General features: G+C 42.6%; 1 protein-coding gene across 1 annotated transcript in view; it reads right to left on the bottom strand.

Annotated features, from left to right (window-relative positions):
* Window positions 1–6,019: 6,019 nt before the first annotated feature.
* The window catches only part of LOC147692109 (protein jagged-2-like), a 746,472-nt gene continuing 734,442 nt past the window's right edge, over window positions 6,020–18,049 (bottom strand). The window contains exon 14 of the mRNA XM_086938407.1: window positions 6,020–6,676. Within this exon, the coding sequence (XP_086794533.1) occupies window positions 6,294–6,676 (383 nt within the window). The 3' untranslated portion in view covers window positions 6,020–6,293. The remainder of the gene's footprint in view (window positions 6,677–18,049) is intronic.

Raw genomic sequence — 18,049 nt, forward strand, 5'->3', positions numbered from 1 at the left:
GCCTAATTAAACAGGGCTGCAACTGTAGGTGGTGAAATGACCGTTGGCAAGGTGGCAAGTGGAGATCGGTCAGAGGCGCGGGTGGAGGTGGGTAGGGGGTTACCGGGCCAGTGGCGGCTCCTGGACGGAGTGCTGCGGGTGGTGAGGCAGGGTGGGGGAGGGGCATGGTGGGGGTAATAAACTCCGGATTAAGGCCGTACGAAATTCAGTAACTAAATAAATAAATGAAACAAATTACATTGCACGCTGCATCACCGATTTGGCGTTGCAGCCCAGGCAATGTAATTCGTTGTATTTAGTCATTCAGCAGGGTCGGATTGGGATTGAAAATTGGCCCGGGCACATACAAAAAAAAATCGGCCCTCATTTGCATAATGCCTTCCCTCACATCACTGCTTCAGCGTAATTCAATTAAAAAGAAGGAGGGGGGAGCTTAAAAAAATGCACGCATTAGTTTACACTAGTGAAACACACCTGAAAACAAGTTAGGCCACTTCTACTGAGGTCCCCTGCTCCGCTCAATATGTGCATACATTAAGGGGCCGGCCAGCGAGACAAAGGGAGTGATACCTCTGCCTGTTGCTAAACCGGGGGTGGGGACCGGCGGTGTTGGTGGTGAGGGAGGGTGGCAATGTGCGCCCATCTGCGTGCAGAAAGGCCACTCAGCCATCCACTGGGCAGCTGGCTGTATTCTGAAAATAGAGACACCTGCAAATCGGCCCAAGACTGCTAAAAAAAAGCAGCCCACAGGAGGAACTCAGACACCGGCCCCTTGGGCATTGCCCGAGTGCCCACGTTACCAATCCGAGCCCGAGGCTGTCATTCAGTTACTGAACTCCGTTCAGCCTTAATCTGGAGTTTCCTACCCCCACCCCACCGCTCCGCAGCACTCCCTCCAGGAGCCGCTACTGGGTTACCCACGTAAAAAAGGAAAGAAAAGAACGGGGTAATCACTTCGGGGCAAACACCAGCATCGCGAGTGAGTCTTTGTTTGCCCCACAGGTGAAATGTCCAAAATCTTTAGAAAGGTAGTATGATGTTCAGTTTACATAACATTTCGTTCACTGGGGAACTTCTTGTAATCAGCAATAAAGTTCCTTCCCAGACGTACTACCCAATTATTTTGCCTGAAATGAAAACAATCCTGATTACTTTTTTCTTACAAAACCCAAGCATTTGCAGTTTGGTCCGAGAAGACAAGAGATTTATCATTGGCAACCTCCAATGAGGCATTATAATGTGAGAGAAAAAAAGGTGTTGTGTAAATTATATTTGTATTTATTTAAGCGACTGCAGCATTTCTACAAAAAAACACTGTACATAGCAACAAAGTGACAGTACATACATCAGTGTCAGACTGGGTGGGCGCTCATTTAGAAACTGGGAGTTGTTTGCTGGTCGGTAAGTGATGACAATGGCAAAACAATGCATCTATATAAAATTTTGCAGTTTTCACATATACAGAGTTACAGAATTACATGTACTAAAGAATGGGGGTGTATATTGGGTGCGAGGAAGTGAGTAGCCAATAAGGTGTTCTGGTAGCACGGGTGTCCTTTGAGTTCATTCATGAGCACATGGAATATGGTGAATGCACACATGTAAGTGAGTCCCCGAGGAGGGCCCTTGTTAGGTAAAGCATCAGAATCTCGAAGAGGTATAGAGATGTTTGTAAGGACTGGGACGTTTTGATTTGTCAAGCATATGTTATGAGTGGGTAAACAAGGGATGAGGAATTGCTAGAGAGAATTTAGTAAAGGGCCATTCATTGATAGCTTTAAAATTATGATCAGCAATTTGATCGCAGCACTGTTGACTGGTGATTTAATCTGGTAACAGTAGTCCAAGGTGAGGAGCATGTATAGGTTCTCGTGGTGAAATGTAGAGGTTTGTCCAGTGATAAATATGAGTAGAGCGGGGTAGACCAGCCAGTAAGGTGTATTATTATTGAGGTTTACTATGGACTAGTGCAACAATGAAATCACTGGCTATATGGAAAGGGATTTGTGGTCATGCAGATTTTCTAAACTCAGGTTGAGAGAGCGAAGCAGAAAAGTGAAAGTGCTGGATACAGAAATAGGTGTATAGGTAGCAGAAACAATAAATGTTGACTGTTTTAGGTGACTTGAAAATAAGGGAATACAGAGGAACCCAATGGTAGATTGCTGTGAGACAGTTATATTTTGACTGCTAAAGGAGAGGAGTAAGGGAAGAAGATGCAAAGATTTTTGCATCAATGTCAAACACTTGCTGGGAGAATCCAGAAGAGATGCCATCAGTACAGGATGTGGTATAGATGGAGAATAGTTGCAGACCTGGACTTGGCATGGAGGACATCAATGGGTACTGGAGTTAGCAGGGACCGTAAGGAGCCACATCAGATAGAAAATAAGTGATCAGAAAGGGAGGAGGACCTGTATGCTTTGCAGGGTGAAAAAGAATGATGGCTGAGGCAGCAGTGGTGGGCAGTGGAGATAACTTAAGCACCTTGAGGGGCAGTTTTTTTTGTTACTTCAAAAGATTGGAAGCCCAAAAAAATTTAACTAAACAGATCGCGTGTAATGAGCGCAGCTGGTGAAGATAAGATGTTTGAGGTTGTTGAGAAGAGTGGAAATAGGAAAAGCAGCTGATAAGATAATTAGAGAGGAGGAAGAGGCAGCGGTCTGTATATGTACTGATAAGCACTTGTGGAAAATGGAGCTAGTAAGTGAGCAACAGAGATCAGTGTTTATTGCAGAAGAGGATGAGTTTACATCAGACAGGACTTGCGAGATGAATGGTGGGAGGTCTTGGTTAGGGGCCTGGAAGGGTCAGATGTGCCACATGTAGGTGCTGCATATCTAAGTGTACGATTTAACTCAGCAGGAGATATGTGAGAGAAGGTAGATTTGGACGGAGTGGGTGAGCAGGAGGGTTTGTGGTGCTGGAAGGCAGAGTCGTTTGGGGCACAGTGAGGAGAGTTCTGATGGCTTCAGTAACAAATCTGTAAAATTCAGTGTGGTCTGAGAATAAGAGCTGTATAACATTCAATGTGTCGGTGAAGCACTGAGATTTGCATTCTGAAGATGCCTTATCATATGTAACCTGTACGTAAAATCTCTAAGCCCTGAATTAGAGTTGAACCGTGAAGTATTAAGAGACTTCCTGGCTCTTGATCACGCGAATCGTATCCGCTGGTTGAGTTATGTCCATAGGCTGACAGGGAAATTGGGTCGAACAGAGATATTTAATTTGGTGAAAGGGGATATGAAATGGGCGAAGGATTCATATTTGTTAATGGCTGCCATGGATAGAGAAGAAAAGGAGTTGGTAAAACCAACCATAAGAGCTCATCAATTGTTAATAACATTATGTGCAATTGAACCATACCTGAATACTGTTAGAAACCCCAACAACCGTTTTCTTCTGGTCAGATTCAGGTTGAATCCACTTCATTTCCTCCTCACTGATCCTCCGGGATGGAAAAGGGTGGAGGATTTGGGGGTATGTTCCTGTGACGACTTTTCTACCCAGGACACAATGCACTTTATCTTTTTTTGTGAGCATTTTTTGCACATCCGGAAGCGTTTTATTCTCCCAATTTTAAAAGATAAAGGTTTCTTGCAAGTCAAGCCAGCACTTCTCTATTTGCAGCTGCTATCTAACGTGTGGGAGACCGTTAGTAAAGCTAGCTCTCTTACAGCAGCAGTTAGATTGAGGAGGAAAATCAAGAAAAAGGCAACTGATTCCCATGATCTACTTTGAATTAATTAAATTAAATCATGTCTTTAATTGGACCAGTGGTTTTTAAGAAAACATCCAAAAAAGAATTAATTATCCGTTTGATATGCATCTAATGTCTGAAACATTTAATTGTGATTTATGGTTTTACAATTTAATTTTATGTATTGTATAGTATGCTTTTATGGTTTTGAATTAACCGAATAAAGTACTTTTGACTGACTGACTGACTCTAAGCTCTGTTTATAGAATGAGCGGCATAATGCACAACTGGTTTGTAAAGTGTTGTGTGGCTCTATATTGTCAAGTCTATCTGAATAGGAAGACCCGAAAGCATTTCAAGGTCTGAGTAGAGAAGTTATGTAATGTGAAATCTCCTTGTAAAGCATTGTTTCCAACTGCTTTGGATTCAGTCTAGTTTCACTTTCAGTCTGAGGGATGTATATAATCATAACATGCATATTATGGTTCACAGATTTTGGGGCTATGACTTGTTAAAAAAGAAGAATTAAAATAAATTTTGTCTCAGAAACAAGAAGATTATTTTTGGTTCCCATATCACTCTCCTAACCTTGAAGGTTAGGTAAACTGAGCAAGCAACATGGATGCTGGCAACTTAGCATTTGAATCCGAGAGACACGAAAATATGAGGCTAGTCTAGAGGGCTAAGAGGGTCACAGAAACAGGTCAATTCACAGACAGACAGAAACAGCTAGATGGACAGCAGTGGGTTGAAATTTGATGAATGATGAGTCTAAATGAGACCACTGAGTAGCAAGGAACAGGAGCATTTCGCCCACTGTGCAGACCCCACAAGGACCCATTGTACCAACATCACAAGCAAAGAAAGTAAAGAGTTGCACTGTGCAAATTCAGGGTGTATGGACTGCAGAGAACCTTGTTGCTTATCCCATTGGAACTGAACAATCAAACACTTGTTACACAGGTACATTTACCAATCGCAGAGAAAGGCCTCAGGGGACACAAAAGTCCAACCCCTTCCTCTGTTTTAGAAATTTGAGCCAGACACTGTGGACAGAAAAGATCCCTATTTCATCATCCAATAATGAGAGTGCCCAACAGCAACAGATAAAACAGTTCTCTAACATACCCAAGGAAGATCACAATGTAAATACACAAAAAATTGCATACCCGTAATACAAATTAAGGAAGCACCACAAGGCAGCATGAGATGTTGCCAGCATTCAAAAAGGGCCGCCAGTCTAACAACCACCAAACATCACTTAGGACACTTGGTTGAGTCCTACACAATGAAAAAACAAAACACCACCAGCAGTAGTGTTCTAATGATGTGAAGGCTGAATAAACAGGCAATGCGCCACTCTTAGTCCATTAAATGGAGATCCATCACTGGAGCAATGTGTGGGATGCAGACTGGGGATCGGTTTTATTAGGAATCAGTGCTTATATGGATGTCCCTAAAGGGCAGGCTTTGACTCCATGGCAGGTGCACTTAAAGCAGAGGCATTGGGCACCATCTTTGTTGACTGGTTCAGAGTGTTGTCAATCTACGGCATATCTGTGTTCCACTATGTTATGACTGTAACAGCAAGGTCCAATCAAAAAGAATAACAAGAAAGCTATGACTAAGTGGACTTCATCAATGGAGTGATATGATGAATGGATATTTCCCCAAGGAAGGAACAGGCTCCATCACTGGAGCAGAGGTGGATTGAGGGAGAGTCCTTAATAATAACTTTATGCTTCAATATTAGAGCAGTGATGGCTGTGAGGGAGGCTATTAACAAAGTGAAAGTTCATGAAAGAGGCCTGTCCCCTCATGTAAGGGCTGTGATCCATCAGTAAGCAATTTGTGTGTGCATGTGCGGATGTGCACATGCACATGTGCATGTATTTGTGTGAATGTGTGTGTAAAATGTGTGCCAACTGGATTCATCGATGAACCAGTGTGCACATAGTGAGTCTGTTCAAGCTTGTGTTTGACTCCATTGGTGCTCAAATTTGTGAGAAGAAAATGTCCCCAAAGAACAGTAGGTATCGGGAGGAAGCTGTGTATTTGATAGAGGTCTCACATCAATACATGTGGGTCTCTTGATGGAGCAGTACCTAAAATGGGAGGCCACTCAATGATAAGGTCAGGCTTTCTGATTGAGTGGTATGTGACAAAACTGTCTCTCCATGGAAGGCTCAAAATCAAATGAGCATGGAGACAGAATACTACTGCGATCACTTTGGAACATAAATCTACAATCACACATCCTTTCAGTCACACTTACTAGCATCACACCATGGCGACATCAAATAAAGAAAAGTCATGAACAGTAATAGATTTGTCTAATTCTTATGTTAGTCCAATAAAAGGCATTGGAGCTTCACAACAAGTCCATTATAGTCATTTCCTACAGTCTCCTTTGTTTGCCAAGAGAGTTCAATGGGACTATCCCAGCCAGTGCCAGAATGGTCCATCCCGGTGGTCACTATGAGTTTTTAGGTCCACAATCCACATGGCAGCACTGCTCTACATCCCAGATTGGGTGGGGACCAAAGAAGAATGCTAGTTCGAAATTGAATCAACCTTAGGTTCTGGTTTCTTAGAGCTTCAAGTTATCACAGATGACTACCTGCTGTTTATTTAATTTCTCACGTTCCAGGTTTGAGATGTCAAGTTTGTTTAGGTTGCTGGTTGAAAAGATGTATGTGTCCTTCAGTCTGTCTGTTTTCTTTGCAGGGAAGAGAAGGTCAGCACTACCATTGAGCTGTGTTTCCTCGCTGACCACCGGCTCAAGGTCTCTTCTGGTCAGATTGTGGATCAGGCTGATAGCATCTGTAACATTGTTGACACAGTGCCCACCAGCGGTGTCCTTTTTTCTGGCTTTCCGGCGTCTCAGCATCAGCACAATGCCACAGACTAGGCAGAATAGAAACAGTAGGATGCCAACTGGAGTTAGCACATAAAATAGTATCCAGTGGCCACCTAGAAAACAGTAAGAGAGAAAACCATTTAGAAATGTCATCAATTGCTTCATGGCAATGTTGTCAGCATAAAGTAAAAATTACTCACTGTAGTAATTCATGTTTTGTTAGTCCTACCACATACTCAGTTCTATGTATGGGACATCTACCTTGTAGATGGCACAAGAGCAGGCACGCTAGAGTTTCAAGTGAGTTTGGATTAGAAAACCCAGAGAATAAGTGGCTACAGCCGCTTCAATGTTTTGCCCATTCGCAGACATTCTAATACTGTGATGTTTGTTACTATTTCTTTGTCAAAGGTTATGCGCTACATCAATGTTTGGACTCAGGTGAAAAGAAAAAGGCTAAGTCATATAACTGAATGGGCAGTTGACCTAAGAAAACAGAAGTTACTATGGTTAATATTTGTTTACCTATTCTTAGATCCCAGCATTTCACTCCATCATATAGGATTATGTCCATGCATGAGTGATAGGGTGTAGTATTATTTTCATAATAAGGTTCAGTGGAAGCATTGTCTGAAGCCTAACAAGATGATAGTATTCATTAAGCACTCCTGCTAAGGATTGTGATCGGCTACCCTCTGGTGTGTTGTCCCAATCCGATTTTACAGATGTATGTAAAGGTACCACCCTTGTGCAGCTTAAGCACCTATCGCGCTCGTGTCTCCCCTTGATGTTTGTCTAATCCTCTTTTGGAAACTCACAACTAATCGATGATGCAGGTTATGGAAGAAGGTAAATAGGTGGCTATGATTCACAGAATGCTTTGTGAACCTCTTTCCTGGTGTCCACTTTATTCTATCGAGAAGTCAGCACATTTCTCCTATTCATGACACCACACATCAGGTCAGGAAACGGAAGGTCAAAGTTAGTCTCAGATGTGGGGTCTGACTTAGAGGTTGGCAGGTGGTTATTCAGTCACAAACATGATGTGCATCCCGTCTGCCTTAGTACAGGTGCTTTAGGATATAATGCACTTGTAATAAGGTGAAAAGGATGTCCATCACATTTGTGATGGAGTACCCATCGCTAAACTCTAAATCGGGCCCTTGGTCTGAGCTCTGGCCTCAGCTTCTGTATTTTGGCTTACTGGGTCTAACTACAGGGAGCAAATGGTTTGTTGAAGGCCTATATCTGACACCCTCTATAATGGGAGGGTGAGTACATTAATTTCTGCTTAGCCTCATTTTCTCTGTATTCAGCATCCGCCCTAAAAGACATTACCTGAAGAATTCTTCTAACCAAATCCACACCATCCCATATTTCACAACTGCCCTTCACAGGAATCAATGAGCTAATTCTCCAAATTGTTACAGAGGCTTACAGCCCTGTTGCCTCCCCCCAGGGAGTCAATTCTATATTGTGACAGCCCCACATCTCTAAATTGTTTGACCTGCATTTGTTAGTGATTAAAGACACCACTTTCAAGCTCCACAACGCGTGTAGTCCAGATTAATCGCCTTATTTTGAGTATGGTGGTGCTCACACCCCGCCAAACCTGAGGTTACCCCGCTCTATTTAGAGTTGTAGAGTGTCAGGTTTACACTGGCGTAGCCTCTGCTGGGTCTGTTATTGGAACCTCTGACCCGGACGCCTTTCCAGTGAGGGACCACCAGGCAACATTGATGGTCACCCCGCCCATTCCACATAATTACTATATTATTTTAAATGAATCATAAACTTAATTTAAAAGTACACTAATCTTTAAAAGGAATTTTAAAAAATAACTTAAATGAACATATTTTGTAACAAAATATACTATATTTTAAATAAAACATATAATTCGAATTAATATGTTTTAATTTAATTAACACATTAATGTCAGTAGGGGAAACAGATTCCATAACTCAAAAGCGCATAGCTCATCTGTATGATTAAGTGATAAGCACGGGAGCCTCTCTTTGAGTGAATCTCAGCCGAGAAACCTTCATGGAGGATACTTTGTATCAGGAAGGAGCCTGTGGGTATTTATGCGCTGAGGTTTGTATAGCAAGTTAGGGCTGCATGCTGTTTAGATGTGCTCAGTATTCTGAGTCAATTCCTTGGTTCTTAGACCACTTGTTACATTGTGGCCGGGACAATCTACAGCGATACATTGCATCAATTCAGAACCTGGTCTGATTCACTCAGCGAGAGGCTCCCGTGTGTATCACCAAATCATGCAGATTAGCCCTGTACTTTTGAGTTACAAATCTGTTTTGCCTACTGAGGAGGAACCTTTTTGGCCTTCCACATCTCCATGTGAGATCATCCAGATCTCTCACCTGACTGATGCTTAACCGTTTGAGTTGACCCTTCCTTATCTAAGTACACTGTCTTCAGTGGCGGCCGCCACAATAAAGAGGTGGTGGGGTGGGTGTAGGGGGCATGGGGAGCATGTGGGGGGGTTAATAATAAAAAATAACAAAATAACCACTTACCTGGAGCTGCCGCCTGCCTCCCGCATCGCGCCTCGCCCTTCCTGGTCCCAGCAAGCACTGGGGCCGCGTCACGGACTACTGGTGCAATTCCCATGCTCATCTCATGCTATGAGAGCAGCACGGGGATTTGAAAGACGATCCTCTCAGACCAGGGAATCCGTGTGGGCTTCTCCAGCCTGGCTGTTCAATGCAGCTGGGCTGGAGAAACCTAAGGGTGCATGTGTGTTTTGGTCGGCCTGAGACGGCCGGCCAAAGACATATGCGCACTTATGGAGTGCACTCCCTCCCCATGATCCGAACCCTCCCTGCACAAGCTTGCTCAGAGCCGGCAGATGAAAAATAAAATGATGCTAGAACATAGTTTTCTTTTTCATTTGCTGGCTCTGGGCCAGGCTGGGGGAGACGCTCCTCTGTCCTGATGAAGACCTGCCCTGGAGGCTCCAAGTGGTCCTTTCTCCCTCTGCTGGGTCGATACATGAACAATTTGCGCCACCTGAATTGGATAATCTCGCCACAGAGAGGGAATGTTGATTGAAGCACTGACCTCTGTTTAGTGGAATTATACTTTTATTATATAATACTATTTACAAACAGGCTTTTGTTGTGAAAAACTTTACATACGCTTGGGTCTTTCCCTTCTCTTCTCTTTTGTATAATACTTATGCACAAGCACAGTTTCTAAGCACACTGTTATGTTTTTTGGAGTGACTGTTATGTGTAAATAGTGAATGAACACTGTTGATTATTATTACAATTTGAATCTCATGCAATTGAATATATTGCAGTTTGTGTGATGTTTTCTTCTTTATATTTTTGTGTTCTCTTCCCTCCTCTGATAAAGCAATTGTGTTGTTTTCGATATTTACTTTGTATTCATTGAAATTCAATTATGATATATTATTTGTTTTAGCTTACTTTTGTTGTCCATCAGGACCATTGTTTTCAGTATTGCTTTGTACCCAGGTCCTTCGGATCTCAGGGTTACCCCATTATTACGTAATGGATGAATCTGGAGAAGGTGCTCCGGTGCAATCGCATTACAAATTAAATTAATGTATGTGTCAAAGTTTTATAAAATGAGCAAATTTGGGTGACAAATAATTTGTGTGTACGAAAGGTTTTTATGATGAATATAGTCATAACCAAAGAATTAACTATTACATTACAAACGATTTAACTCTGGTGCTTAGAAGTGTGATTATTAATATAGTTTAGTTATGCCACATTTTCATACAGACACTATTTTATTACGATGGATGCTGTTTCTAGAGCTCTGCTCATCTTGCTCATCACCCCTCCCAATCATGTTCCCCTCCGAGTCTTCCCTCGCCGAGTTTTCAAGGAGTACAGAATGCCGGGATGTAATTGGTTATTCTTTACTCAGAGAGCATGTATTTTGAATTAAACTTTCCATCGTGTTCTTGATGTATCTTTCTAAAGAACACCTGCACTGGAAGTTCTGGTGCAGGTTTGGTTGCACGCTAGTATGAGTCTTTGAGAATGTTTCGTATTATGCTGCAAATCTCTGGATTGCTTTTGCTGTGGGAGCTAATGTAAGATTTCCTCTACCTTAGACATGGGTTAGTGTTATAAGACCTTTAATTATGATTCTGTTTCTGATTTGTCCAATATATGTGATCGCTAGTAAAGATATGCTAAATTTGCTGGTTTTACTCATTGTTTAAGTGTAAAATGTGTATAAAAATCCTGGTCTGGGGGATGAGCCAGAGATGTTTTGTTTTCCGCACTGGACTCTTATCCATTTAGGTTGAGACTTTTCTCTTCCTCTGGAAATGCTGATGGAGACCCTTGGGAATCTGACAGTTAGAATTTAGAGAGACTTCCCATTTTCCCTTCATTGAATTCCTTCCATTTATTTAGGGAGATCCCTAGATGTTCTCTTTACAGATGCTGATTATTTCATTTAGGACTTTTGCTGCTTATTGGGTCTTGAACTAACTCTAATTTCTGACTATGTGCTCTGTACCTAAGCCTTAATGGCACTGACTGAATTTCTCTGTACTGGCTATTTTCAGATTTTTACAATACAACTCTTTACCTTTCTTTCAATCTAGAATTCCATCTTTGAGTGGTCCCAGTCAGTATTTGATTTACTTTGCTAATATTTTGGGCCTGATATCAAGAAGGGTGGTGACTCTTATTGCTAGATCAAGGGTGGTGGAGCTGAGCCATCAGATGTAAATTTTGGGGTCATCAAAATATTCGGATTCAGTAAAATATTGAGGCTCGGCTCCCGTAAATGCACCCCATGTAAGAGGTTCAGAGCAAAAAAGATCAGCTGGAATTTTATCCAAGTTTGGGGCATTTTCAGGTTTCTGTTCAGCAATGACCTTCAGGGTGCCCTGAAGGGCAAATTGTACAGAATCATGTAGAGAAACAGCAGGGAGGTATTGAGTATGAACACAAACATTAAAGTTAAAATAGATTTTTCTGAATAAAGTGTGGAAAGTGCTGTGGCCAGACAATAGGATAAATATAGGTCTCAGATTCACTAGTCACTAGGCTGATATAGGCTATGATTTGCCAAATATGCTCTAATAGCTTTGTTTCTAACAGCATCCAGGAGATCTTTATATTGAAGTTCCTCCCACCCTGCCTTCATTAATTTTAAAGTGGTTGTATCAACAAGTCTAGGTTATAGCAAATGTATCTGTGATCTTTATTGACTTCAAAAGATTCATATTGGTTATCAAACAATGAATTCTCTTGGTAACAATGGTTAAATTGTGTTTGGTTTATTTACTAGAAAAATGTTTAAATTGTCAAATAACTGAAAATGAACAATCTGGGTGGATTTTAATAGTATTTGAGACATCATACTTGATAGATTGTTCCTGCCTTTTCCACAGGCTCCCATGTCACACAAAGGCAGGGCTCACATGAACTGGTTAGATCACTGACACATCAATGACACCTGCTGCTACCGCAATGCTGATGATATGAGGGTTTATTCATTTTACTCTCCACCTCACAACCTTCAAATTTGACTGGACAGAATACTATGCTCCTCCTTTCTATGCACCCAATTCATACATGCGGATCACCTGAGCCACACTATGACAGGTCAAAATCCCTGGTAAGTTAGAATGAATTTAGGAAATCCACATTCTCTGATTCCCACCTTGTGCATGGAACCAACAATCCTGGGTGGCACCACCTTCTGCTCTGCTTTAAAGAATAAAATAGCTGAATATGTTGACTTCACCTTGAGCACTGCCTCCTCTAATTCGGTTAAATCAGAAGCTTTTAATGCGTCTATCCAGGAACATGGCATTGGGCCAGTTTCTGGCACCAGGAGCACCACCCAGACACACCTAAAGGTGTTTGAAGAGTCACTACTTGCCCTATAGAGTGACCTAACTACACAGGCTTGTACTAATCACCTGCTTGCAGAGACCCGTACCAGACACGACAAGCTTCATGAATGCTTACCCTGTGTCAATTATTCGGCCTACACCACCAGGACTCACGCAGTGGCAGACATACCTGTCATGCTGTTGGACTGGCTCACCCTACAAGAGAGTGTACAATGCCTAATTTACTCTATCAGGATTGCCACTGATACTTTGCACCTTATACAACATCAATGGCATAAGGCCATCTTGAACTACTAGCAGAAACTTTACTCTTGCCCTGGGTGCTCCACATCCCACGAAATAGTAGTTTATCTATGCAGAAATCAACTGTTGCAGATTTTCTTAAAGCAAAGGGTGAGCCTTGAGGTGCCCATTACTACTGCCAATATAAAAGACGTGATTTGTTCCTGGCCCGATGGGACCCCCGTGGAGTTCTACTGCTCATATGCTGACCTCCTTGCCCCCAAACTGGAAAAGCTGTATGATACAACAAACACTGAAGGATTTCTACCCCAACCATTTGAGAATCCCTATTGGTCTCCATTCCGAAACCTGGACTGGAGGTCAGTGAGCAAGGGTCCTACCGCCGCTGGCAATTTTTAACACAGATTACAAGATGCTTAGAAGGATCTTGGTGTACAGATTACTTCTTCTGATCTGCCAGTTTGTCCAACCCAATCACAATGGGTTTGTGCTGGGGTAACACATGTTCCTCAATATTCTGTGCTTATGCCATGTAATGGAGATGCGCAACAGGCCTTTCCCAGATCAGCTGGTGCTCGGTCAGGAGAAACCTTTTGAATCTCTTAGTAAGAGTTAAATCTTCATGCTTGTGCAGGGCTGGCATGTCCTTAAATATCCAATTGCTATTCATCTGCGTGGCAGCAAGGAAACATGGGCATCCCCATGGGAGATAGAACACATGCTGTCTCGATTTACGCAGATGACATGTTGCTGTATCTAAAGGACACAACAGAGAACCACTCCAATGTGGTGGACGCATTCAAGGCATTCTGAATATTGTTTGGTTTGCAGGTCAACTTGGCAAAATCTTGCCTTTTCCCACTCTCATGTTCGGCTCCAAGGATGAAGTTGGCCATGGATGGTGGTGCACTCACTTGGCAACAGCACACCTTTCGCTACTTAGGCATTTACATTTATCAAACTAAGCAAGATCTCCTCTATGGCAAAATGATGCAAGCTGTTGCAGCTTTTGTGGGCCAAGTGTTGTTTTGGAGGATGCCTCGGTAATGGGCAAGAGTGCTCTCTACAGTATGGCACTTCATTTCTTAAGTAATCTGCCATTATTTGTGACCATCAAGTTTTTCACATCCCTAGATACTTTTCTGGGTGACGAGATCTGGTACAATGCCCGGTTCAGGGTGGCTACGGCTAAACTTTGACAACCCACGACTGGGGCAGCCTGACAGTGCCTAAGCACTACTTTCTTGCCTCCCAACTCCAAAGACTTTGCTGTTGGGCCTTGGATGTAGGCCTGCATGATACTGCAATGGAACAACAGTGGCCTTTGTACAGAGGGCTCCAACTTTTCTGGCCAGTAAGTCAATATCCTTGCCAATCCCCTGCACTGTTACGGGTTACTCAGCAATTTTACTGCCAGGCTCTAAAGCTCACTGCACCAGTCCTCCCGTATGGACCAGCAATCCCCTTTTCAGGCTTGCTTTACACCAGACAAGTGGAGCTCTCACTGGTCTTGGTTGATGGTGCACCCTTGGGGTAGTCACTGTAGGTAAAGTTTTCCAGGAGGGACACCTGATAACCTCTGAGAAGTTAATTAAGCAGTATGAAATACCACACAGCCAATTCTTGGCCTATAGCACATTGGCCCATAGCTTCCGACAGTGCTGGTACATCACCATGGACAAACCTCCATCACACGAGTTGCTACAAACGATATTTACCATGGGCATCAGGCTTCACATAGTCAAGTAGATATCTAAAGAACTCACCACACACATGCTTGTCCCTCTGGAAGCACTAATTGGTAAATGGAAAGCAGAGCTGGGTAAAGAATTTAACAATGCTGAATGGAATCACATTTCAGCTCTCTATGCTACTGTGTCCAGGAGTGCTAGGTTCTAGCTTTTTAGGTTCTACCTCTTTCTTTTTTTAGAGTTTTATATAGCGAAAACTAGACCCAAGACATCGGGTATTAGACCGCTTTATATGAGCACCAGTTTCGTTACAAGGACACATTCATTTTATTTTATTTATTTTTTCTGGTTTTTTTTGTCCTCATAACCACCATGTAGACCAGTGCCAAGAGGAATCAACGGAGAATAACTGACTCAGTTTAAACTGTAGGGGACACATATCTTGAAGGCCGACTATCCCACAGACTTCCACCGTAATCCAAAGAGGCACTAGGTCCTAATTTGCCAACCCGCAGCAAATCTTGGGGTAGTTTTAGCAGCCAAATGGGGGCCGGGCATGAACCGGGTAGCGGCTGTTCCAATGGTGCTGAATAAAAAAGCACATTAGGAGATCAATCATTGGACTGGGGGAAAAAAAAACCCGAATACATCACTGAGGCCACTTTAGTAGGTGCCAAAATGCCCTTTTTCTGCGATTACCAGATCTAGCCAAGTCTGTGACTGAGGTCCACAATACAGAGTCTTGCCAGTCTCTAAAGGTGGGAGGTAAGGAGTCCTTACATTTCCTGCAGATTTCTCTTCTTGCGAGCACGATGGAATAAAAAACTAAACATCTAGGTAGATGTTGTACTCCTTCCAACACTCCAAAATATTCAAAGGCACATCCATTGTGACAGGTCTTCCTAGAGACTCAGTGAGGCAGTTGCTAATATCCTGCCAAAATACTGTTAGTATTGGGCATTCCAAGAACATATGAGTATCCGAAGCTGCAATCAAACCACATTTTGCGCAAGACACTGTCTGACCTCCTGCAAATTTAGAGAGTCTTGAGGGGGAGTAATACGCCCTATAGAGGGTAAAGATGTGATTTCTGCGAAGCCATGATGGCTTGAGGATACTCCACAAGAGCTCGAAAGAAGACTTCCAAAGCGTTTGTAAATTCACATCCACCAAAACAGAACCCCATAGTGACTCTGGCAAGACAAAGTCTCCATCTGCCTCCTCCATAATAAAGTTGTACCATCTAGATATTTCTTTCTTTTCTGGACCTCTGTTTAGTAGGTCGGAGATAAAAGGGCTATGTCCACCAAGTTTGAACTCATTTTTATTGGCGGGAGATGCTTTATAGGCTGCTGTCCAACTATAGATCTGGATATATTTGAAGCGTGAAAAATTAGGGCCAATCTTGGCTTGCAAATAATCCCATGAAAATAGATCTCCCTCGTAGAAAAGGTTCCTCCCAAACCTCCATGCCCTCCTCCCTCAGAGGGACTACCAGGATGTCATCAAGCCAAACAGGACTTTCAGGCAGGTCCCACAACGGTTTTTTTTTTCGCAAAAGTAGTTTACTTTTATAGCTTTCATGATTTCTGCCCATGTTCGAGCAAGACCCTGTAGAGTCTTCAGTTTATTTTATTTTTTTAAACTTAGGATTTCCAAACTTAAAAAGAAAACTAGAATGATTGATATTTTCCCCCTCCAACATTGCTGCATACATCATACCCACCCCCGAGGAGTCGGGATTCTTCAACAACATCCTTGAGTGGGATAATTGAAAGGCCCTAGCATAGATTTTTAAATCTGGAGCCGCCAACCCACCCTTTTCACGTCACCGTCTTAGTTTTTTCCAGGCGATTCGTGGAAGATGGTTGTGCCAAATGAAAGATGAAACATTTGATTGAAATTTAGCTAAGATATTTTGATCAAAATATAATTGAATGGTATTAAATAAAAAAGAAATCTGTGGCAGAATAGACATTTTGATAAGATTGACCCTACCTATTAGTGAGAGGGGGAGATGTGACCAGGATTGAAGAAGCTTACGGCAGTCTTTAAGTACTGTGGATAAATTAGCTTGGACTATTTTGTTTATATCTTTTACAATTGTTAAACCTAAATAACGCATTGAGGTGCTGGGATGAGGCTCTATAGGTGGATTCTCATCATTCCAAATAAGCATTTCGGTTTTGGCTGCGTTTATCTCGTACCCCGACACCTGTCCAAAAGCGAAAGCCAGTTTCACTATGACAGGGAGAGCCGTAGCGGCCTCTTATGTTAAGATAAGTACATCGTCGGCATATAATGCCACCTTCCTCGTCCAGCCTTGATAATGAAAAGGTTTAATGGCGGGCTCCTCCTGTAGATATTGTGCAAAAGGCTCGATGTAAAAATCAAAAAGTAAGGGGGAGAGCGGACATCCCTGACGAGTTCCCCTAGTGATAGAGAAAGGGCTTGATAATTGTCCATTAACGAGAAGAGATGCAGAGGGATTGCTATACAGGAGACTGATCGCCCTACGAAAGCCATCCCCCACACCAAACTTGGCCAAGGCCTCCGACAGGTACACCCAATTAACCCTGTCGAAGGCCTTGGTTGCGTCCAGCGTTAGGGCTGCCAATGGGAGCTTATTAGATGTTGCTATATCTAGGGCACCAATTAAATCAAAGGTCAGTTCATATAGTTGTCTGCCCTTTAAGAACCCTTTTTGATCCAGATGAAGAACAGATGGTGCGATATTGGCCAATCTTGATGATAAAACCGTGGTAAACATTTTATAGTCCACGTTCAGAATGCATGTTGGCGTATACGACCCACATTCTTCCTTAGGTTTACCTGGTTTTAAGATGAGGGTAATAGAGGCACCATCCCAAGATGTTGGAGGAGACATTCCTTCTAAGAGAATTCGGTTAAACAACTTTGTAAGGAAAGGAGCAATCTCTGAGTCTAAGAGCTTGTATAACTCAGCCGGAAGGCCATCGGGACCCGATGCTTTCCCCTTCTTAGATTTCTTAATAGCTGATATCACCTCACTCTCTGTAATGGGGCTATCCAAGTATTGGGATTGTTCTAGAGAAAGGGAAGGTAGAGTAATATTATCCAACCAGCTCTTGACAGACTCAACCAATATCACTTTGTCTTCTTTATATATAACCTGGAAGAATTCCCTAAATGCCTCCCTAATATCATCATCTGAAGAGATATTAGTGGTACCTATTTTCATAGATGCAATGTTGTTCCGGACCTGATCTACTTTGGTCATCCAAGCCAGCAGTTAGCCTGCACCTTCACTATATTCGAAGTGGGCCAACTTGCTGGCTTCCCATCTCTGTTGGATCCTCAAACTCAGAGTCGATGCTAGGGTACCCTTCAAGGTCGCCAATTTGTTATGTAGGGGATCTAATATCGACCTCGAAGATCTGTTGGTTAGGTCGATTTCCTGTTGAACACAAGCCATATTTGATTCTATAGAAGAAATCGTTTCGTTGTAACTCTTTCTCCGAAAGGCTACTTTGGCAACAATCAACCCTCTCAATGTTGCCTTATATGAGTCCCAGATAATTTTATCAGAGGCAGTTCCTTTGTTAGATAGAAAGAAGTTACGTGTCTCTGTTTTTAAAAACAAAATGTCCTCCTCATTAGTGAGTAGGGAACGATCAAAAAACCAAACAGTCGAGGTTTTT

The sequence above is a fragment of the Lissotriton vulgaris genome, chromosome 9 (genome assembly GCF_964263255.1).
Source record: "Lissotriton vulgaris chromosome 9, aLisVul1.2, whole genome shotgun sequence".
Classification (NCBI taxonomy): domain Eukaryota; kingdom Metazoa; phylum Chordata; class Amphibia; order Caudata; family Salamandridae; genus Lissotriton; species Lissotriton vulgaris.